Source organism: Aulostomus chinensis, chromosome 23, assembly GCF_037954235.1.
Source record: "Aulostomus chinensis isolate RoL2024-O1b breed Wild chromosome 23, RoL_Achi_v1.0, whole genome shotgun sequence".
NCBI lineage: Eukaryota > Metazoa > Chordata > Actinopteri > Syngnathiformes > Aulostomidae > Aulostomus > Aulostomus chinensis.
The window spans coordinates 9,965,226-9,987,643 of record NC_141342.1 but is presented as its reverse complement, the minus strand read 5'-3'; the positions used below and the strand labels follow the sequence as shown (position 1 = coordinate 9,987,643).

At 43.8% G+C, this 22,418-nt stretch overlaps 2 protein-coding genes and 1 long non-coding RNA gene across 7 annotated transcripts in view; 2 read left to right on the top strand and 1 right to left on the bottom strand.

Annotated features, from left to right (window-relative positions):
- Positions 1–6,426, top strand: part of mpp2b (MAGUK p55 scaffold protein 2b) — a 37,552-nt gene extending 31,126 nt beyond the window's left edge. For all 5 annotated transcript variants that reach the window (XM_086196121.1, XM_086196119.1, XM_086196122.1 and 2 more), the window contains 7 exons: positions 1,807–1,938; positions 2,647–2,749; positions 3,811–3,879; positions 3,982–4,143; positions 4,293–4,495; positions 4,846–4,974; positions 5,055–6,426. In XM_086196121.1, coding sequence (XP_086052247.1) covers positions 1,807–1,938; positions 2,647–2,749; positions 3,811–3,879; positions 3,982–4,143; positions 4,293–4,495; positions 4,846–4,974; positions 5,055–5,231 — 975 coding nt within the window. In that variant the 3' untranslated portion in view covers positions 5,232–6,426. The remainder of the gene's footprint in view (positions 1–1,806; positions 1,939–2,646; positions 2,750–3,810; positions 3,880–3,981; positions 4,144–4,292; positions 4,496–4,845; positions 4,975–5,054) is intronic.
- A 252-nt stretch (positions 6,427–6,678) lies between these two features.
- On the bottom strand, positions 6,679–10,984 carry abi3b (ABI family, member 3b). The gene is made up of 5 exons (XM_086196124.1): positions 10,434–10,984; positions 10,123–10,290; positions 9,653–9,832; positions 9,399–9,466; positions 6,679–8,542 (listed from the first exon to the last, which is right to left on the bottom strand). Exons 1-5 carry the CDS (start codon positions 10,575–10,577, stop codon positions 7,792–7,794), a joined length of 1,311 nt encoding a protein of 436 aa, XP_086052250.1. The 5' UTR covers positions 10,578–10,984; the 3' UTR covers positions 6,679–7,791.
- LOC147239449 (uncharacterized) lies at positions 10,703–12,721 on the top strand. Its single transcript, XR_015111634.1, has 3 exons — positions 10,703–10,855; positions 10,995–11,071; positions 12,081–12,721. It is a non-coding gene; the product is annotated as an uncharacterized LOC147239449 (long non-coding RNA).
- The last annotated feature ends 9,697 nt before the right edge of the window (positions 12,722–22,418 follow it).

Here is a 22,418-nt window from a genome sequence, read left to right as displayed (position 1 = left end):
AATACATAGTAATTTTTTGACTATGTCTAATGGAACAAAAATTGCCATCTATTATTCAGACTGAAACTTAAGTGATCCCACATGGCACTCATGACACTGGAGTCCTCGTCTGACATTTGTTTTTGTTTTTTTTAATCCTTTTCTTCCACAGTCACAACAATCACACCAGAATGATTATCTCAGTGTTTTGCATAATAGGTATTTGCAGGAAATTACACCAGATCCTGCTTCAAGATTTAAAAAGCAGGGAATGTGTGATTGTGTTGTGTTAGTTGATGAACATCAGCTCTCTAAGAGCCAGAGGAGGCTCTTCATAGTGAAAATGTGACCCAGTTTAGAGTGTGAGGAAACAGAAGGGTTATCTCGCCTGGTGATGTATTGGCAGTGTGATGGGAGGATAGAGCACATCAGAGGAGGCAGTATAGGAATGTGCTGGGCACCAGACTCTGTGACGGATCGCTCTCAGCCATAGAGGAGAGGAACATTAGAGCTGGAAGGAGCCATGCTAAATTCATTCCTTCTACTAGACCAAAATATACTAAAACATAATCTACAAGAAAAGGATGTTGAGACAGGGTTCATGTGCAAGGACTGCTAGAACTGATAGATATTTGAACCATAATGTTGGAATGAAAAGGTTTTCCACAGCATGAGAATTTGATATTTTGGGCTTTGAATGAACCCAATGCTAACGTGTAGCAAAAACAGTACAGACAGTAAAGATTATGTCTACTAACTATCAGCAAGTTCACATTGTGAACATCAGTAGGTTTACATTTAATATTTTGCTGAAAGCTGCACAGAGCTGCTACCATGCAATAGCTCAAACCTCCCGGTCTTGTTTTCCGCTGCTGTCACAGTGAGGCCAGAAGCCAGTCTGGTAGAGCTGCTCTTAAATGTTCTAGATGTTAGAAAACCGTTACCTTCCACCTCTCAGGTTAGTCACTGAAAAGATGCTGCTTTGAGTAATGGGGTTTTTGTAAATTTCAAAAAAGTACAGGCTGTGCTGAAGGAAGGACATTTCTATCATCTCATGGTTCTTTCTTCGAACATTTACTGTACTACAGCCTTTCTGTGAGTCATATGATAAAGATTTGATTGGAGCTCTTTCCAGAAGTAAGTGTGTGCCCAGCTATCCTTGTTAGGGCATGGACAGCCTAATCCTAACCCTAACCCAAACGAAGTGAACTCAATTCAGGCCTTAACTCTAACCACAAACTCATAGCTGACGTACCGTGTTAGGACAGGTTTTTGGTCCTCCATGTGATAAGTTAGTGCTTATAACAGAAAAAGTAACAAAAACCAAGCACACACACACACACACACACACACACACGCACGCGCACACACGCATACTGAGTAAGGGCTAGTGGTTTTTTTTGTTCATGCATCAGTATGAGAAAAGGCATCAAGTGCAGAGGGGGAGGGGATGGTTTCCATGGCTACAGATTCTCTCTCTCTGTCTCACTCCCTCTCTCTCTCTCTCTCTCTCACACACACAAACATGCACGCTCAGACTACTTGTCCTGCTGTCAGTCGGGGTGTGATGCGGGGTTTTGGTTATGAGCTGCACCCTGTAGCCTTCAGATGTCAGGAAAGTGAGGCTTTGAGTGTGCAAGGTTGTTGGACACTCTTCATCCACCCAATCAATCAACCGCAGGTCATGTACTGACAATACAGCATGGGGGGGGGGGTGTACCACTCCAGCTTGATTATTCACTCATTCTATTTTCAGCATCACCTGTCTGTGTTGATATTTGTTAAAGCGTTCTCACTGAAGCCTGTTCCGTCTTCCTCTGATTTCAGGCCTTTGTTAAGTGTCACTTTGACTACGACCCGTCCCACGATAACCTGATTCCCTGTAAAGAGGCAGGGCTCACCTTCTGCAGCGGAGACATTCTGCAGATCTTCAACCAGGAAGACCTCAACTGGTGGCAGGTCAGTTCTGCCACCAGCATGTCGAAGATATTCTAACCTCTTCGCATCATTTCTTCTTCCTCTTCTCAGATAGAAGCGTTCACAGCAGCGATCACCACTCAGGTCAATCACACCACAGTTACGTAGGCTCAGATGCACGTTTCTTTTCATTGACTAAAATACTACTACAAGTGGAGGCCCCAATGGGAAAACAATTAAATTCAGGTCTGTAACAATATCATTAGGCACTAAAAATGAAACTAATGTGAAAAAGGACTCAATGTGAGCATCTGTGATGATTCAAGGTGCACATAGCTGTTTCTAGGAACTGCACTTGCTTCCTAATTAAATATTGCTTTGATTAAATTGAAATAAAGCAATCAGTATATTAACTACGTCGTGATGCCATGTTGATCAGTAGGACTCCATGCATTGTCACATCCGTCCACAAGATGACAAGCAGACTACTTTTAAAAGGCTGGCTTTCTAGATAAAGTTAGTAATGGATCCACTACAGGAAGTTTGACATGGCATAACTGAAGTTTTGTTGTATTGCGGTGAATAAGTTGTCTGCCTAATTGCAAATGTGACCATTATGTGGAAAAAGGGGGGAAAATTATTTCAATTTATTGATTTGAAGACGGACAAGATTGGAGGCTGTCGGTTTCGAGCTTTTTAGTACGTTTATTCTTTCTTTTCTTTTTTTTTGTATTTGTGGTTCCCGAATAGGCTTGTCACATCGAGGGGGGCAGTGCTGGTTTAATTCCGAGCCAGCTCCTTGAGGAGAAGAGGAAAGCGTTTGTGAAGAGAGATTTGGAACTGGCGACCACAGGTACGGTACACCTCCTAGCAGCACGCAGCAGGGCAGAGACGCACCTCTAATTATGCAGATTTGACCCCTCGCTGCACAAACACATTGACAACAAAGACAACATCTGTTCATCTGTATCATACAAGCATTTCATCTGCGCTGGCCACTCATCTTCCTCTCAGCTCTCCAGTCTGTTACTCTGTTCGTGAGCACTGGAGAACTGGTAATGAGCAGCAACGTGACTCAGACAGCTTGATCCAATCTGGAGGTTATTGAGCTGCAGGGTCTGACATTCACAAACAGCCTACCCAGGAGTGTTAATCGACGAGTCGGAATAAGACCCTGTGAATACACACCTGATCAATATCATCTCCTCTGTTACGGAGAGAAAAGAGGGTCTGTTCCTTTAGATTCATCTGCTCGATACGCTCCTGTACAGCAGCAGAACAGGTGGTGAGTCACAGCTAGTCACTCGCCCCTCTCTTCTGGAGGAGAGGAGGATGACAGCCCAGCTGAACTGCCCTTGGAGCCTGGGAAGGACACATCTGTTTGCTAGCATGCTTCCCAGATACAAAACCAACCAGGAGCAGGTTTTGAATTAAACATTATTAAACATTCAAAGTATCTTTAATAGTGAAGTCTGCAAATTGTTGATCTAATCTATCCGTATCTTGATAAAATATTTCATCTTAACCTGGCTGTAAGGTGCACTACTATATGTATTATTTTTCTCATCGTAATGAATGGAATTTTGTTATGAAAAGGAAAATCTGAGCTCACTCTGTTGCTTTGTATGCCTCTCTACATACCCCCCCCCCCCCCCCCCCCCATGGCCCAATAATCAGCCATATTGTGGTCTATTCACAGGTGTTCTCCAGCAGCATACAACCATCAGCATTAGTGCACAGTGCCATCTAGTGGCGACTTCTACAAACAGAGACTGTTGATTTATGATCCAGGAGATCGTTCAAGACATGGATAATGCATAATTTCATCAGGGACTTTGTGGAAATGTCCGGAAAGACAAGCAGAAAGTTGGAGGTTTAATTGTGTTTTCTCTCTGTCACTATCTCTATCTGCAGGTCCTTTGTGTGCTGGGATGGGTGGCAAGAAGAAGAAAAAGATGATGTATTTAACCACCAAGAACGCAGGTACTTCAGCTTGACCTTGAATGAACTAAACTAACCCTTACTGTTTGTTTGTCATTTTGTTCAAATCTCTAACAGTTTTTGTTTGTTTGTTTGTTTGCCTAGAATTTGACCGTCATGAGCTGCGGATTTATGAAGAGGTTGCCAAGGTCCCACCATTCAGGAGGAAGACGCTGGTTCTGATTGGTGCACAGGGCGTTGGTCGCCGCAGTCTGAAGAACAAGCTGTTGGTGTCAGACCCCCAGCGGTACGGCACCACCATCCCCTGTGAGTATGACCGTGATTTTTCTCCCTACCACTGCTGCAATGTCTTTTAACGGCTTATTATGTAAATCAAGTCAAATAAATATTATAATAGTTTATCTGTATGTCATTCATTAATTTGAATGTGATTTTTGACTTGTTCTTATCTCCAGTCACCTCAAGAAAACCAAAGGTGGATGAGAGGGACGGCCAGATGTATTCCTTCATGACCCGTCATGAAATGGAGTGCGACATCAAAAATGGCCGTTTCTTGGAACACGGCGAGTACGACGGGAACTTGTATGGCACAAAGATCAACTCCATACACGAGGTGATAGAAACAGGAAAGATCTGCATCCTGGATGTCAATCCTCAGGTAGAAGGAGCGCTCTTACTTTCCATATCCTCTGTCTTCCCTGTCTTTATTGAGCGTTTTCTGATGTAAATGACTCTTGTATCGAATGCTACATTCAAACCATCATGTATAACTTGCTACTGAAGAATTTCTCAACATATTAGCAATATTTATCAAGAGGGATCTCGTATGATTAGCATTACCCTCTGAAGCGATAGCTATTTTTGTACACACACATTATCTTGGTACATTTGCTGCAGTTGCATTTAGATCACAATCTCAGTTGTGTTATTTCTCTGCTGTTTCTTGGTCAGCTGGTGGTTGAGCAGCAGTGCAGGGATCCTAATCTTTAACAACTGTGTTCTCCGAAGGCTCTCAAAGTCCTGCGGACATCTGAGTTCCTGCCCTATGTGGTCTTTATTGAAGCTCCAGATTTCGAGGTTCTCAAAGCCATGAACAGGTCAGCGATTGAGTCAGGAGTGGTCACAAAACAGTTAACGGTGAGTTCACGAAGTCAATCAAGCTAAAGAGCAGAGACCCTTACATTGCTTTGACTAACATGACCTTCATTTCTCCACAGGACTCAGAGCTGAAGAGGACGGTGGATGAGAGCGAGCGCATCAAAAGAGCCTATGTACATTACTTTGACCTCTGCATTGTAAACGACGGCTTGGAAGCAGCTTTCCGAAGTCTACGGTCATCCCTGGAGAAACTGTTAACAGAGCAGCAGTGGGTGCCTGTCAGCTGGGTCTTCTGAACAAGAGCCCCAAGGGCCTCAGGCTGGTGGACGATTTAACCCTTGCGACTCCAGAGTGGGACGACTCCACGCAGTTAATGGCAGTGGACGTGTGTAGTGAGAGGCTGAATGTCACCATCAGGTGCAAATGAGCAGCCTCGTGTAGAGCGTTTTTGTATGTAGTGTTCTTCGGTTGACCCTAATGTCAAGTTCTATTTTATCTGTCACACCTGGAATAATTCTATTGATATTGAGAAGGATTTAGAGTTGATTATGAGGTTTAGTGCAATAGTGTGAGTGTGTGTTCATCATAATCATGGAGGTAGACTTAGCATAACGTTTCCAGTTAGAATGTGTTGAAAGCATTTTTAGCCTTTCCAAATCTTAAATACTTTATGTAGTGTAATGTTTACATTGGGTTGGTACGACACATCAGTTAGGGAAAGATACCAAATGTGATATTTGCATTAAATTCTCTATATTTTCCCATTCAATCATATAGTATGATTGTACGTGTTGAGAAATGTGCTTCATCTCCACTGATCTGAGATCTGAACAGCAATAGATCATTGTGCAATGAAACATTCACAACATGCAATGCATCTACTTATACTCACTCAGATATGCACACACATGAATATATAATAGTGGATATATTTTGTGTTGCAATATTTTGATTCATTCGGCAACGCCTATCGACTCACAACTTCTTCTTTTTTTTTTATGTTGTAGTTTTCCCGTCTTTGGCTGGTGAACTTCTGGTTTATTTGATAGTGAGAGAACCCAGCGAGTGACTACTGCCTACGTGTCCGTTTGTAGCACTGATGATAATTTAAACCCCTAGTAAAGAAACAAACAATAAATTAACGTAGCCAACAGTTTGCACTGAAGACAAACAGAATTTAACTAGTGGTCACCTTTTTAGATTTACAACCAGTCAAATATTCGTCAGTGGCTTGGAATTCATACTTACTTTTGCCTTAACATGGTTTCAAAAGCCAAGGAACACTATTTTTTCATCCTCATGTTCTATCTTAGAAACTAGAAAGAAATGATACTGGTTACTTATTTAATATTTATTTTCCCTCAAACCTGTAAGTACTGTATTGTAATAAAAGAGTATATAGTGTAACAACACAGAGAAACAGTTGGTGCTTTAACGATGCTGCTGGTGTGTATATAAAAATGAATAAAAATGGGAAAGGTTGAGACTTCATTGGTCTAAAGGACGATATTCATATTCATTTATTGCGGTGCATTTGCAGGTGTTCAGCTGGTGGAGTTGGGGTGTAACTTCTGGGGCACCGGGTGCTTGTGGGTGTCAATCATTGATGAGGTGCCAGAGGCAGCGTCATCAAATATTTCTCGTAGACAGGCAACGTTGCTCCCCAGTCAAACACTTGTAAATTTGGGGTCGAACTAAAAGAGGACAAAATAGCAGAGATGAGGGTGTTGTTGTTTTTTTTAATTTGCAGAAAACTGTTGTATAATATGAACATAAGTTGTTGATACAGTGAAGACTGAAGCTGTAGGTGACCACGCAAGCAACAAAAAAAACATCGGACTTCAGTATTTATTTGATCCCTGACACCCAGATGATGTCACAGATCACACATCAACTGCTGTCCAAGCAGAATCCAGACTATAATCTCAGTCATTCTGACTGTCATCTGGGTGGCTGCTTGTCACTGAGATCAGAATCTGACTCCATCGTGTTTGTCATCTCAGGAGGCATCAATCAGAATCCCGCCTACAGACGAGACGGCATTAAAGTTGTGGAGAAACCTGAATAAAATTTCAGTCCGTCATCTCTCAGTCTGTCATTCTGACCATCATCCTGATCTCTCATCCAGTCACAAAAAAGGTGTTGCTTAGCTGCCCCCCCCACACACACACACACACACACACAGCAACCCACTCGCCCGCTCACTCAGTAGCCTTAAATCAAGGCCTTCTGGGTGTCGTTCTAAACAAACAAGACCACAGAATGTTAAACTTCATGGACTTGTTTACAGCACTGCAGCGTAACGTCCTGCAACAGAACTGGTCTTTTATGATCAGGCCGCTTTTTCCTGCCTACCTGAGCAGAATACCAAGCAGTTGAGAACATTATTTGACCAGTTTAGATAATACTTCTCAATAATGATTTCATATTTTTGCAAACTTCTCATCAGATACAAGCCATGCACAACTGTCTTGACTTCTAAAGTAACAGAAGGCACTGAGGTTACAGGCGGTCATGTGACCAACTTACGGTATCATTGTGGGCTAATGGGTTTTTTTAAGGTGACATTGACGTAGATTGAAAAGACAGAACAAGGAGGGCAATCATATCACAAGAGAAGAGGGGAAACGCAAGACTCCCTGTTTCAGCTTGTTTCTTAGGAATGTAGTCTGGGTGCTGTTGAAACATGTAGGAGGTGCTGCTACCGCCGCTCTCTGGGACACAGCAAGGAAGGCACGGAGGAATAGCACTTAAAACCTGATGAAACAGCTGGAGGTGAAACCACAACAAACGTCTTTGTCAAGCTTTTATTCGTACTTATTCTGGTCTAAACCTGCCATGAAATAGCTCAATTTGCTAAAGTAGGGGAGGAGGTGGTGGTGGTGGTGGTGGCACAGTGCAAGAGGTGCCAGTGGAAGGGGGTGGTGGGGGCGGAGGAAGCCCAGCTCCTAATACTGGTGGAGGTGGGGGAGGTAGAGCTCCTGATGCTGGTGGAGGTGGAGGTGGAGGTGGAGGGGAGACAGCTCCTGATGCTGGTGGAGGTGGAGGGGAGACAGCTCCTGATACTGCTGGAGGTGGAGGTGGAGGAGGGACAGCTCCTGGTACTGGTGGAGGTGGAGGGGGGACAGCTCCTGGTACTGGTGGAGGTGGAGGTGGAGGTGGAGGGGAGACAGCTCCTGATACTGCTGGAGGTGGAGGTGGAGGAGGGACAGCTCCTGGTACTGGTGGAGGTGGAGGTGGAGGTGGAGGGGAGACAGCTCCTGATACTGGTGGAAGTGGAGGTGGAGGTGGAGGGGAGACAGCTCCTGGTACTGGTGGATGAGGAAGACTATTTCCTGATACGGGCATATGTGGAGGGGGATAATAGCTGTTGGGGTCTGAGGGAGGTGGTGGGGGAAGACATGTAGGTGACATCATGGAAGGTGGTGGAGGGAGGCTAGTGTCCATGGAGGCAGCAGGAGGAGGTGGGGGAGGAGGAGAAGGCATACTGGGGTCCGATGTAGCTGAAGGAGGAGGAGGAGGGGGAGGCATGCTGTCACTGGCCAGGTTGGAGACAGTTGGCAAGGTGGGTACGGATGGCACAGGTACAGCGATGCCAAAACTGGATCTATGAAGAAGACAAAAACATAACGATAGCTGAAAATATCCTGAGAGTGACGACTCTAGGTTATTAATTAGGGATAAGTGGAAAAGTTAGACAAAATATGAAAGCACAGATGGAGGCCTGTGAGTTTACTGGCAATAAAACCTGTTTGGCTCTATCCAAAATTAATAAATCCACCCACCGGCATCTCCACATGTCACCGGTGAACTAGCTATAGCTCAACTGAGTAATCTGTAGGAAAAACTACAATTTCTCGGCCTCTCCTGGTTTTTTTTTTTCCATCCATCCATCCATACTCTATACCGCTTATCCATTAAGTGTCGTGGACCCTATCCAGCTGACGTAGGGCTAGAGGCGGGGTTCACCCTGGACTGGTCGCCAGTCTGTCGCAGGGCCATCAGGAGCAATTAGGGGTTCAGTATCTTGCTCAAGGATACTTGGACATGGTCACCGGGGGAAGTGAGGATCGAACCAGCAACCCTTCAGTTGCTGGACGGCCACGCTACCTCTGAGCCCTGCCGCCCTGGTTTTGCTTTCTCTGCTGAAAAAAACATGTCAATGTGAAGTTGCATGAACTTAATGTGTTGTCACTTTGCAGAGTGCTCACAGCAAACGAGAGATTGATGGTGGGTTCAATAGCAGCTCATAAACTCTGAGACCTACATTGCTCTGACCAAACATCACGGAGCATTCAAGTGCACTGTAAACTCATTAATCTACACGGAAATGATGGTTGTTTAAGAGCTAAAGATAAGCTAAGCTACATTTCAAGTGCCCCTGGGTCCATGATGCAGAAACCTCTCTGAGAGGATCCAGCGTTGATGTTTTACTCATATATTTAGTGTCACTGTCCACATACACTGAGTTTTCTGCATCGCTCTGTAGGCTTGTGGTCTCTGTCCTGCTTGGAGGCTGCTGCTCAGCTGCCTGTGGGGGGGAAAATGAATGAAGGGGAATGAAGGATGACATCATCTGTCTACACCACAGCAATGCTGCATATCCTACAGTATGTGACAGTGTACACCAACAGCATAATGCAAAAATCACAAACTTTTTGTCCTTTACATGTTGAATCGAACTGAAAAGACTTCATACATGTAGCACGGGATTTACCTGAAAACAGTGTCCAATGGAGTCCAGGATGGAGAACGATATTGGCACTCTTGAGTAACTTCTCTCTGGCTCCTTGCCTGACTTCGGTGCAGTCAAAAGCTTGGAGCGGCTCTTATTTTTGGAAGTAGTAAAAATGCCGATCTCTCTACGGGCAACTTTCTCATGGTGGATTGCTGCAGCCTGCACCAGTGGACAGTGTGAGCAGCCCCCTTCATCAGTACAGTCAGGAACTACAGCAAAGTCCAAATTAACTCCGCAAAATGGGACTTTTAAGGAAAACCTTAATTGAAGTGGAATTTACTGACTTCGAACAAACATCTTGCAGGGTATCACATGAAATTCAACTGTGACTGTGACATAACATGTATACAGTCAATGCATGTGCGTATCTGTGAGTCTTTAGTCATCCAGTGCTGCATTAGTTCTCCATGTACTCTGTAGTCAGACGTGACGTGTGTACTGTAGCTCACCAGCGCCAGCAGATTGACTGAAGACTCCAAGTCTTTAAGCTGCATGGCCTGAGAGTCCAGCAGCCGGTTCAGGGTGCTGGCCACGTTGTTGATCTGGTAGGTCACACTGGCCAGAGCCTGGGTGGCCAGCGCCTTGGTCTCCGCTACAGCCGTGCTCGGATCTTCAGCCTGGAGGTTTACGTTGAAATATCAGCGTAAATGGCAGATACATGTCTTACTATTAAAAACAAAATAAAACAAAACGAAACCCCCCCCCTCCTCCCCCCAAACAAAAGAACAACTTTAGAGCGGTATGTTTGGGCAGGTCTCACCTGAAGATAATTGTTTTCGCAGTAATCTGCGACCTGCAGGAGGTTGCTTTTGTTATCGCCGAGTTTTTTCCCGGCAGCTGGCGCTTCTTGTAATATCTGAGAAATAACTTCGGAATAGTTCACTTTCTCGACCACTTCTCCCATTTCTCCTGATATACAAAAACAAAATCCTATAAAAGTATTTTCCTCTCGCAGCTCGAGGAGTGTGTCGGGGCAGGTAAGGAGGCGTGTGTGTGTGTGTGTGTGTGTGTGAGACGGTGTTGGTGAGGGCGGAATCACCGGAGGGGAAAGATTTTTCACCGTGTCAAAGCAGCTGTTCCAGGGCAGGGCTGCTCAAGGTAGACATCCACGGATGAAGCAGCTCTTCTGCGCTGAAGGAAATACACCGATATTAATGGACAGACATGTTTCTATACACACCTGTAGGCTGCTGCTCTGCATCATGAATACAGCTTCATGGTTTTCGAGTGTTGTTGTTTAATCTATTCAAACACATGTTGCTTCTTTTTTTTTTTTTAAGAGTTTTTCCTTCAGTCTGTTCCCTGACTTGTCTCGCTACAGTCAAACGCACATTTGCTGCAATCCCACTACGCCCACTAGAGGTCAGTGTAGTCGGGAGAAAGCGACGACGATAACAGGTAATTGTTTTTAATTATGAAGTGTTAATTATGATTAGAAACTAGTGCCTGTGGTAACTTCAGCAGTGAGAAGGTTCAGATTCTGCCCTCGTGAACTAAGCTTTCACTTCCGACTGGAACATTGCGGTCTAGTTACAAAATGCTCCATTAAGTGTTTTCAGGATATCCTTTCAAAGAGTTTGAATTCCACAACATCCTCGTGTCCGGTGGTTATGGCAGGCAGAGAGAGCAGGAGATGAGGAATTTAAAGCAGTACTTCACACAAAAATGTTCGGGCTTTCAAGTATTCTCAAATAAATATCTTTTGACTTTTTTTTTTTTTCCCGCTCGTGACTCCAGAGTGCAGAAAGAGCCGGCTGTCGAAGTTAATAGGGACTGAAAATAACAGCAAAACTGTCACTTTATTAACTCTCCAACTTCATTACAATTTTCTAGCTGATATCATTTGAATATTAAGCTCTTGATTCTCACGTGTTGCTCATTTCCGTTACATTTAATATCGAAATTCATAATGGCTGCATCCCGTTCAGGTGAGGCCCTGATCCTGTAATTGCTCACTGGTATGACTGAAATGTAAACGTAGGTACATACCAAACATCATTAATGCACCTTTGAATGTACAGGGCGATGTAGGCGTCCACCATGTTTGTAGATTCTGGAGCTGTGAGGACAATAAATAAATAAATGAGTGAAAATTAAAATCCCAGACTCTCAGGGATGAGAGGAGGCGTGCTGCTCTCAGCCACCATGATGTTTTATCCCAGAATTTGAAGAATGAACAGGCTAAAGCCAGAGCTCAGTCACCTACTGTGTAGCATGAGTGAGTACTGCTTTGATCTTGATGTACATTTTCCACTCTGCAGCTACACAATACGTACAAAATACCTCAGGGATGATGTAACTGGTGATGGAGCATCATTTATGAACATGCTCCACCTGAACATTCGCCCCAACGTTGCTCCAAACTGATGTTGTATTCATACTCACTGATGGTTTCCTTGTCGTGCAGCTTGGATTCCTGCTGTAAAATGATGACCAACTGTGAGAGGACGACTGTGGCACCTGAAAGTTGGCCTGCGTTCTCCAGGATCCAGTTCACCCCCCCCCCCACACACACACCCAAGTTTTCAACTGACGAGCATTTGCTTCCAGGACAACCCACACAGGTCCCCACCGGCCAAACAGAGTGCAGTGAAAGGAAAAAACATGAAATGCAGACATCTTCTCTTCTCCTGCATCGGTCCCCTCATATGAGAGGGTTTGGACAGGAGGTAAATCAATAATCAATACTCAAAACTCTCCCTTAAAGTCCAATAACTGGAAATGCTCTTGTCCCTTTTTCTTTAATTCTTTGTTTTATTGAGATGTTGTGGCTCACTGTCTTATCATTTGTCGTTGATAACCTCATGTAAACATTATATGAAATACAGAGCCGATGAAAGCTTTATTATCAGAATTGTTTTGCTTTGGATGAGCCTTGAGCTGAGAATCTGTCCCCCAACCCTAGAGCTTAAGGTTAAAATGAATAACCCCATTACTGACGGTGGGTATATTTTACCCAGTACAATATTCCTGATTAAATACAGCTTTCATCAAAATACATTAAAGTACAACACTATACGCCAAATTGAAGTACTCTTCTTTAGTTGTTTTCGCCAACAGAGTTAAGGTTCTAGACCCGCTCTTTGTGTAAGATGGCTTTTGTTGTGATTTGGCACAATATAAATAAAGATTGATTGATTGATTGAATTTCCCAATATGCAATGTCAACTAAAATGAATAAAAGTACCATGGGCGACCCAATATAATGACATGACAAGAATTGTGTGGGTGAAAAATCACCCGACGTAGTGTTGTAGGGTTCATGTGGTGGATGTGTTTGTGTGGTCATGTGATCTTGGGAGCTGTGTCGTCGGGGGCAGTCGTCCCTGTTAGGGTCTCCCGTGGCACAGTGGTCCTCTAGTTGAACGGACATGTTGCTGAGGAAGAGTTTTGGAAACATTCAGGGTTTTATAGACAGTCAGCTCAAAAGGCACGTGTTTACCCATGTGTGAGTCTATCAGCACACACTCACACTATCTAGCAGCCGCCACGGAAGTGAGCCATGTGACCTACGCATGACCACGTTTTGTTGTGTTTCTTTTTAAATTTGGGTTAGGTTTACTGTGGATACTCGGCTGTCATGTGACAAAACAAAATGTCAGCACTCTGAAAACAACGTTATGGTCTTTATTTTGGGGAGTGTTTTATGACTATTAGCCACCTGTGGAAGATGACCAGATTCCTCCCCCCCCCCCCCCCCAAAGATTCTCTGAGCTTTGCTCCTGTCAAAGTTCACTCTGAAACCTATTGATCATTAGATGGAAACCTGTGGTATAACATGATAGCATTGGTTTAAATTTCCATTCACCACCTAAAAAAGATAGGCTACAACCTCTCTTTTTAGTGCAACAAGTCTCAAGCAGTAAGAGTATTAAGAGGTAAAAACTACCGACGAAACAAAGCAAGCTCGCACATGAACACGCAGATATTAGCATTAAGCTCAAAGTGCCACTTAGAGGCACTCTAAGGATGAAGACACCGCTAACGCTTTAGATTACTGCTTGCAAATTACAGGGGAATAATTACTCTCTCGTTTAGGTGTGGTAAATTCAGACTCTTCGATGTGGCTACTGAGTACAAAGAATTTGAATGAGCCAATTATCATCTATTCTGTGGTTTATATTTAACATCTGGTTAGCTATTCTTTTATTACAGGCTGTCACTTGTCCTTGAAGACGATCTGATCTCTTGTTACTTTTACCGGCAAACTTTACCGCTGGATGTGTCTCATGGCAGCCATCAGAGGACAACATGTCACCGACGTCAACGGTTTCATTTTGGTGCAAACCTGCACTGAAGCTTTTGAATTGGTTAAAATGTTGAGGCTCCTCTCTGGCAGTGTGTGCCATCATCAACAGCACAGCTCTTCACGTTTTAAGCTTTTACCGTTTTACACCTCTGTGTATTTTATGATAGCCCTTCCACGTGTTCTGTAGTTATTAGGGCCTGATAGCGATTTTAGACATGAAAAAAAATTCCTTTATTATTGATATGTGCAACCGATACGGTGACTTTTACTGAAAATGCACTGTCGATGTTCACGCACCCTTTGCATATGACTTCGTAACGTAAGGACGCTACTTTCTTAACCCTCGAACACTCACGTTAAAATTGATAACACCATCACTAACGCTGGGTATATTTTACCTGTTATATTATTCCTGACAAAAACTACGTTTTCATCAAACTATATTAAAGTAGGACACTGTACGCTAAATTGAAATACTCTTCTTTAATTTCCCAATATGCAATGCCACATTAAATGAAGTAAAGTCTCCATGGGGGGGCCGTATAAAAGGACGTGACAGGTATTGTGTGGGTGAACATCAGCCGACGTCAGCGTAGGGTTAAACAAATGCCACCAGACCAAATCAAACAGTAAAATAAACAAGGCGGAGGCAGCAGAGCGTTCTCTCTGCACGACACACTACGTTAAATCATTTTCAAATCACCATTGGTATTGTTTTCTGCATTTTATGTGCTGTAAAAAAGTTTTTTTATAACGGCTCATATTGGAAAGCATATATGCTAACACAACATGTCTGTGATAGCTGATAGCGGCCCTAGAAGCTCCTGAATATATACTGCCCACCTTAGTGATAGTTCTTCATTTTTAGAGAAGGGCCAGGGCATGCAGGCTGTAATTTGAAGTATATATTGTTGTATATCTCTTGTCACACAATCACAGGGTTGGTACGAATACTAACAAGATGTGACTGATTGAACTGGTAATAGAAGAAAAATACAATTCTCTTTTTATCAGCTTAGGGACCAAGTATTATTCTTGAAATATTTCCATCCATTTTCTACCGCTTGTCCTGTTAAAGGTTGCTGGGGGGCTGGAGCCTATCCCAGCAGCCTTCGGGCGAGAGGCGGGGTTCACCTTGGACAGGTCACCAGTCCATCACAGGGCCAACACATAGAGACAGACAACCATTCACACTCACAGCCACACCTACGGTCAATTTAGAGCAGGGGTCTCAGTCTGATCCAGTAAAAGGCCGTGTGGCTGCAGGTTTTCATTCCAACCGAGGAAAAGAAGCACCTGATTCTACTTAAATCAACTAACCTGTGTCCACACAGCTCATTGGTTGGGTCAAGTGTTGCTTTTGCTTGGTTGGAATGAAAACCTGCAGCCACACGGCCCTTCACTGGATCAGTTTGACACCCCTGATTTAGAGTATCAATCAGCCTCGTCCCCAATTGCATGTCTTTGGACTGTGGGAGGACAATGGGGTACCAGAGAACCCACACAGGAACAGGGAAAACTTGAACACAGACAGAAAGACCCCATGCTCAAGCCATGGCTTGAACCCAGAACCTTCTCGCTGCGAGGCGACAGAGCTGACCACTGCACTACCATACCATTATGTCAGCTTGAAACGTTAATTATTTTAAATGTTACAGAAAAAGACAAGCAAATGCTCCTTTGAAGAACTAACAGACAATTTATTGCTTCTTGGATTTTCTAATTTGGAGCAAATAGGAAATGATGGCAGACTTTAATTTCCATGTAAAACATGTATTGTCTCTGTTTAGCACCATCTGAAATCATATTTTGGTACCTAATAAAGTAAATGTTTAATCTATCAGCTGTGTTTTATTGCGCAGGGAACGGACTTTCTGTTGATGAGTAGTTGCAGATGTGTGCAGGATAAAAGCAGCTGCTAACGTATACTCAGAATGTCTGGATGATTCAACATACAGCGAACAGTCAGGAGATGTGGTGTAACGATACTTCCTGCACTCTTTCTACACACTTTCCTCTCTTCTTATTGACCTCAGACATGATGTCATTTTCTTCCTGAGCCACAAATGCGCAACCAGGGTTTTGTAACCATCAATTACCCATTCAAGCATTATTTGACTCTCGCGTCGCCTGCTTTGCCGTGACGCACCTTTCGTCCTGTGGAATCTAAAAGCATTTGACAGGTGACTTTTGTGACAAGTGTTAAATGAATTCAGCATTCTTAATGGCAACCTTCAAAAATCTGTTTGGTTTCTAACGTGAAATGAATATGAGAATACAGCTCTCCAGTGGAATGAAACACCGATGAGAGATTATGTCCCCTCTCTTTGTCATGTTGAAATCAGTCAGAGCAGCATGAGCGCCACGCTGCTGATTTATGGTCGTACCTTTTTATGGTCTTGTTTTCCTTGGTGTAGCAGCTAGCCACATATCTGTGTGAGCAACCGGCTGTTTTCCTGTAGAAATAGGATTGGCAGTTATGAAAGACGATGTAGATTTCATATACTTGTCAAAATGCACCTATTTGAATCCACAGGAGGCTTGGATCAAAGGTAAAAAGGCCTGTTTGTTGCTACGCTCTCACACATGGGGGCTTCTTCAGTGACTGGATGGAGGGGGGGGGGGGGGGGGGTTACAGGTGTCCAGGTGCGTTAGTGTTTCTGGCTGCTGTAACGACACTTTTTAAAGTCATCGGGTAACGAGGCCAAGCTATGCAAAGTGGCTTACCTTTGTCACGACTCACTGACATAACAGCTCAGTCATTAACAGCCGAGTTCCGCTCCTGAATCATTGTTCCTCAGAAACTCAGGGGAAACATGAACTGGAACTTATCAGATGACTCTTCAGCTTGCTTAACCAAATCCTTATCCTGACAAGATTTCAACATGTTAATACAGTTGTTCATTTCCCAAATCATGGCAGCTGGTTGTTCAGTGGTATGAAGAATTATGATAATCGAGATACTTCTACTTTACTTCCACAAGTTCAAAAATATGATACATTTTTACCGCAGTGCATTCTGTATTTTAGGGGAATATTCCGGTTTCCTCCAACCTCCTTGACTTGTGAGCTCATACAATATGTCTTTGTCTCTCTCAGATGTCTTCTGTAAACTCTTCCACCAAAAACAGATGTCCCCATAACATCTCACATGGTTTCATTTCAATCCCTCTAAAGGTCCAAAGAGCTAAAGAAAAACACATTTGTGCTTTTGTGTCAGAATTGTACTTCCTCTGAATGCTTCATCAGTCATCCCCTGCTCACCAGATTTATTTGACCCCTTGGACAGGCATGAGCCCTTAGATCTGGAAGCATTACACTAAATCAGCTTGAATTAGATCCACGCAGAGCAGCTGCAGTAGCAATCCAATGGCATTTGACTTGACATTTGACTAATGGATATAATGCAGGACTTTCCTTCTTATACTACAGTGGTGCCACTTTGACTTAAGTAAAGGATCTTGGCACCACCGATAGTGATGTACTAATAGTGATGAAGCGTGTTAGCATATCATCTTACACACACACACACACACAAAGACACACACACACACAAGCACTACGCTGCAGCCTCCATGTCCAATGGTGTGCAACATACTCCAGTTTGTGAAGATTGGATGTTCTAGGCTATCACAGCCTCTCCACACTTCACCAAATTCCATTAAAGGAAAAGCCAAATTCAATTATTGTGCTTGAGACTGAGGGAAACGACATTGTCAGGAACACAGCCTGCATGAGGCCCCCCCCACACACACACACACACACAAAGATACACAGGCAGACGCACACATGTGCACACACACACGCGCTAACACTTTCAATGGATAGTTTTATTGTCAATTTGATACACACACCTGCTGATTGTCTCTCAAACTTGCGTTCGTCTTTGCACCGTTGCTTTTGTGGACGTGTAACAAATACTTTTCATCTGATGTGTAACATTTACATTTTTTTTGCATTTTTAAGTTATATGGTTTGATGGGACACTGTGTGTGTTAGTGTTAGTTTAGTAGTTTTTATTTGCGTATCTATCACCGCCCTATCTCTTCATCACAGCACACCATCCGATTCTGTCAGCCCTGCTAGCATCTGTCAATAAGTAGCCAGGCCACTCCATGTGCTTCACCTTGTATACATGTGTCTCGGGAGAAATCAGCAAGTTTGTGTGTCCTCGTGGCAGATTGAGATATCTCATTTTTATCTGTTGTTTTAGATAGGGATTTATAGACGTCTAATGTTACTTCTGTCAGCTTGATGGATGCAGTTCTCAGTGAGGCTAAGGGATGGAAGGTCACATTTAGGACTCTGTGGCATGATTTCAATCTGAAGCTGAACCGTATGTGACCCTGAATTTCTCATATTTTGCAATTCCTGCCTCGATGCGTTGTGCTAATGCTTCGTTCTGCCTTGTCCTGTTAAAGACGGAGTTGACCGAAGCAACTGATTATCAGGTCTTATCATCTGAGGGTTCATTTCTAATCTGTTGGATCACATCCCGTTTAAGGGCTAAATAATTTAAGGCATTATTCCACTTGATAGGCTTTATTGGCTTAAGTTAACTTTACCTTGCATAAGTTTAACCACTAAGAGTTTAATTACCTTGAAAGTAAAATGTCAGCATCATGAAAATGTTTTCATTATCTGGTCGAAAGAGTAAAGCTTATCAGCAGCAGCAGCATTTGTTCCACCATTAAAGCCGTTTTCTCTTGACTGATTATTTCATGTCAAAGACCTGTTGTTGATTAATAACAACTTGCAAGGGGACACGATAATGCCATAAATATTAATTTATTGTAGTCATGTGAGTATCAGAGTTTGAAGAAGTGCTTTCTCATGGCTATCACTAACTTGAAAATCAGTGTGCTGATATTGAAAAGCTGAATCATTTGGGAAAGTTGAGCTACTGATTGACTATTGGACAATAACACATTAAAGGTTTAATTTTAATGGCCAGCGGTATATAGCGGTACAGGGGTTAACACTGGTGCCTCACAGCAATCACGTTCTAGGGTTGACTCTATTGACTGGCCAAGGCCCTTCTCTGCAGATGTTTCATGTTCTCCCTGTATCTGTGTGGGTTTATTTCCCTCCACCTCCCTAAAATTTGGTTGACAGAAGATGGATGGTAGCGTAGATTCAACATGCTGCGAAAGGAAACCAAACTGTCCATCCATTCATCATCTACTGCTTATCCTGTTAAGGGTCGCGGGGGGGGGGGGGGGCTGGAGGCTACCCCAGCAGCCCTTGGTGAGAGGCGGGGCTCACCCTGGACGGGTTGCCAGTCCATCACAGGGCCAACAGTTACAGACAGACAACCATTCACACTCACAGTCACACCTACGGTCAATTTAGAGTATCAATCAGCCTCGTCCCCTCTTGATGTCTTTGGACTGTGGGAGGAAGCTGGAGTACCAGAGAGAACCCATGCAGGCACAGGGAGAACATGGAGACTCCACACAGAAAGATCCCAGTGCTCGAACCCAGAACCTTCTTGCTGTGAGGCGACAGTGCTGACCACTGCACCACCGTCCTACTTGAAACCAAACTGTTTTACATCAAAATGTACCATCCTGTGATATTGCAAAAAGCAACCATTTAGGCTTCACTCAGTACATTCAAAACACAGACCCTCTTTTGTTTTATGGTGCTCAGTAACACTCCAAACATACTTCACAATACACTACTTTGTCCACAAAATAACAACAGAGTTTGGGTTAAGAGCAATTCCCTGAACTGAGTTTTGATCCAACGTATTATCATCTGTTCCAAACCTATGAGCTACTTGGGCACCTGCTATTTGGAGGTGCCCTCTAGTGGATGAAGTAATTATGAACAGAGGACAGTTGATGATGTCTCTGTAAAGTGAGATGGAGTCAAAATGTGGATGCAATTAGATACGGATGTCTATTTTGCAACAGTGAGTTTGACATTTTTGGTTTGATCAATCTTGTTTGATCTCACCAATGTGAGACCCTATCCAGATGAGGGGGTGGAGGTGCAGTGGAGCACCTTTATCCAAATTCAGGAGCAGGGGGGATTCACAAAAACAGCCTGGAACTGGCAAAACAGAAGTTCTAAAGATGGTGGCGACAGTAGTTAGCGGGTAGGCAGGGAGGACCACTCAGGCAGAAAAAAGGAGGTGCTCAGTCAGACTACAAGATAGTCCTGATAGATGCAGGGCCCATGGGTGGAGTTGGCTTTGGGCTCAGCCTTGACACAGGAGAATGGGTTGCCTCCACATGGTGGGGATAAAGGCTAAAATGCCAAAGAGGAGCCACAGAGGAGGGTGACATACAACATACTGTACATTCTAACATACAAAATCCTCAACAGTCAGGCACCTTCATATTTGACAGAGCTCCTAGTCCCCTATTATCCAACTCAAACCCTTTGCTCCCAGGATGCAGGGTTACTGGTGGTTCCTAGAGTTCTAAAAGTAGAATGGGAGCCAGAGCCTTCAGCTATCAGGCTGCCCTCCTGTGGAACCGTCTTCCTGTTTCGGTCCAGGATGCAGACACCCTCTCTACCTTTAAGAGCAGACTAAGACCTTCCTTTTTGATCAGGCTTATAGTCAGGACTGCTTAGGCTGGCCCTTAGATATGCTGCTATAGGCTTAGACTGCCGGGGATCTCCCATGTTGCACTGGGCTTCTCTCGACTCCTCTCTGTCCTCCTATATTTGTCATACATAAATCATACTCATACATATTACTAACTCATTTTTTTCTCCGGAGCCTTCGGGCTCCCCTCATCCCAGATCAAGGGTGCTGCTGGAGGAGGCTGCAGACCTGAAGAGGGTCAAGCTGCCACCCGTAGCTCCACCTGCTCACGTCCCCGTCTGTCCATCAGTCTCTTCCCTTTCTCTCTCTCTTTATCTCTGTCCCACTCTTTCCTTCTGTATATCTGCCTTCCTCCATTATCTGTCTTTGTCTCTGCCCCGCTCTCCTGCTCTCTTTCCCCCCAACCGCTCAAAGCAGAAGGCCGTCCTCATTGAGCCTGGATCTGCTCGACGTTCCTCCCTGTTAAAAGGAAGGTTTTTGTCACCGCTGTTGCAGGATGTGCTTGCTGATGGAGAATTGTTGGGTGTAGATTCATTGAAGGAGTGAGGTACTGGACCTGCTCTACCTGTAAAGTGTCATGAAATAACTTTTGTTGTGATTTCGCGCTATATAAATAAAATTACTCGATTGACATGACACAGTTGCAGTCCTGGGATGAGGAAAGCTGGACTGGCTGCTTTTGGAGACTTTGGACACACCACTGCTGTTGACCTGGTGTCTGTCTGGAGTATGTGAGCTGCTAGAGTTTGCAGGGTCAGAGACTGATGAGACAACTATGGGCGCATTTCCAGTTGGGGCCAGTGAAAACACAGCCAAACCGACCCGACCTCACCCGACCCGAGCCGAAGTGAGCCAGTGGAAACGCGCCCTATGTGATCACAACAAAAGCTACTAAAGAAAAAAACATGATTTCAGAAACACAAGCTATCAGCGGTAAGTGCTTGAAATAGTAGTAATCTGAAAAGCTGTCCCAACACTTCTATTCATAATCCCTTACCCCTGTTGGCCATACGAATGCAAGCTTAAAGCACTTTCCCCACTTGCCTCACCTATCAGACTTGGAACCGTCATCCACTTCTTTTATACAGTCCATGATACCGTGAGTCAACAAAACACCAGACCTTGCACAGGGAGACCGCTGTTCAGTTCCTGTTTCCATTGCGAGTTTGGTTTCCATGTGTGACTGAAAACTTCTTTAAATCATCCTTTGACCACATGATTTTTATTATATCCATGATGATGAAGGTGGATGAGGAAGTAGTAACCCTTGCCCTAGCCATAATATTTACCTAACCTTAGCAAAATGCTTATTTGAAACCAAATTGTGATCTTTCCAGAGACATATCGTCTAAATTTATCCAGACCTTTCTGCTAGGAAACGCTCCGAAACGGATGATAACAGCCTCCTGAACATCTTACAAACAAACTGCTTCACAAAGGTCTCCTCAGAACTACCACTAGGACAGTGGGTCCCACCACAGATGTGTGATGGTAACATTTATTTTGTAACCCGCCAGCAATTAAATCAGGTAAATTGTATGTAGAATCCCACCCACCACATTGAGCAGGCTTTGGTACTAATCTGAATGTATAATAGAATGTCAGACATTTCCAGGGCTAGAATAAGATGTGCTGACAGTTGCTGTGCAACAGCCAATGCTTTAGCTCTCTTTACAAGCCACATAGTGGGACTGCACTTAGGGTCTTTGTGATGAATATGGATGGAGACAGCTTAGAAATCCCTCTGCTGCTTGACAGCTGTGATCATCTTTGTTCTTAATAGAGGACCTGCAAGCTGCGACAGCTTTTTCTAAAATAGTTAGGAATTGCCATTAGAAGATTTTTTACGCAGGTTCCTGTAGACCACTTTAGTTCGAAATGTGCTGACCAGATGAAAAAGAACACATAGGTTCTATCTGTGATCATTTGATAGATGT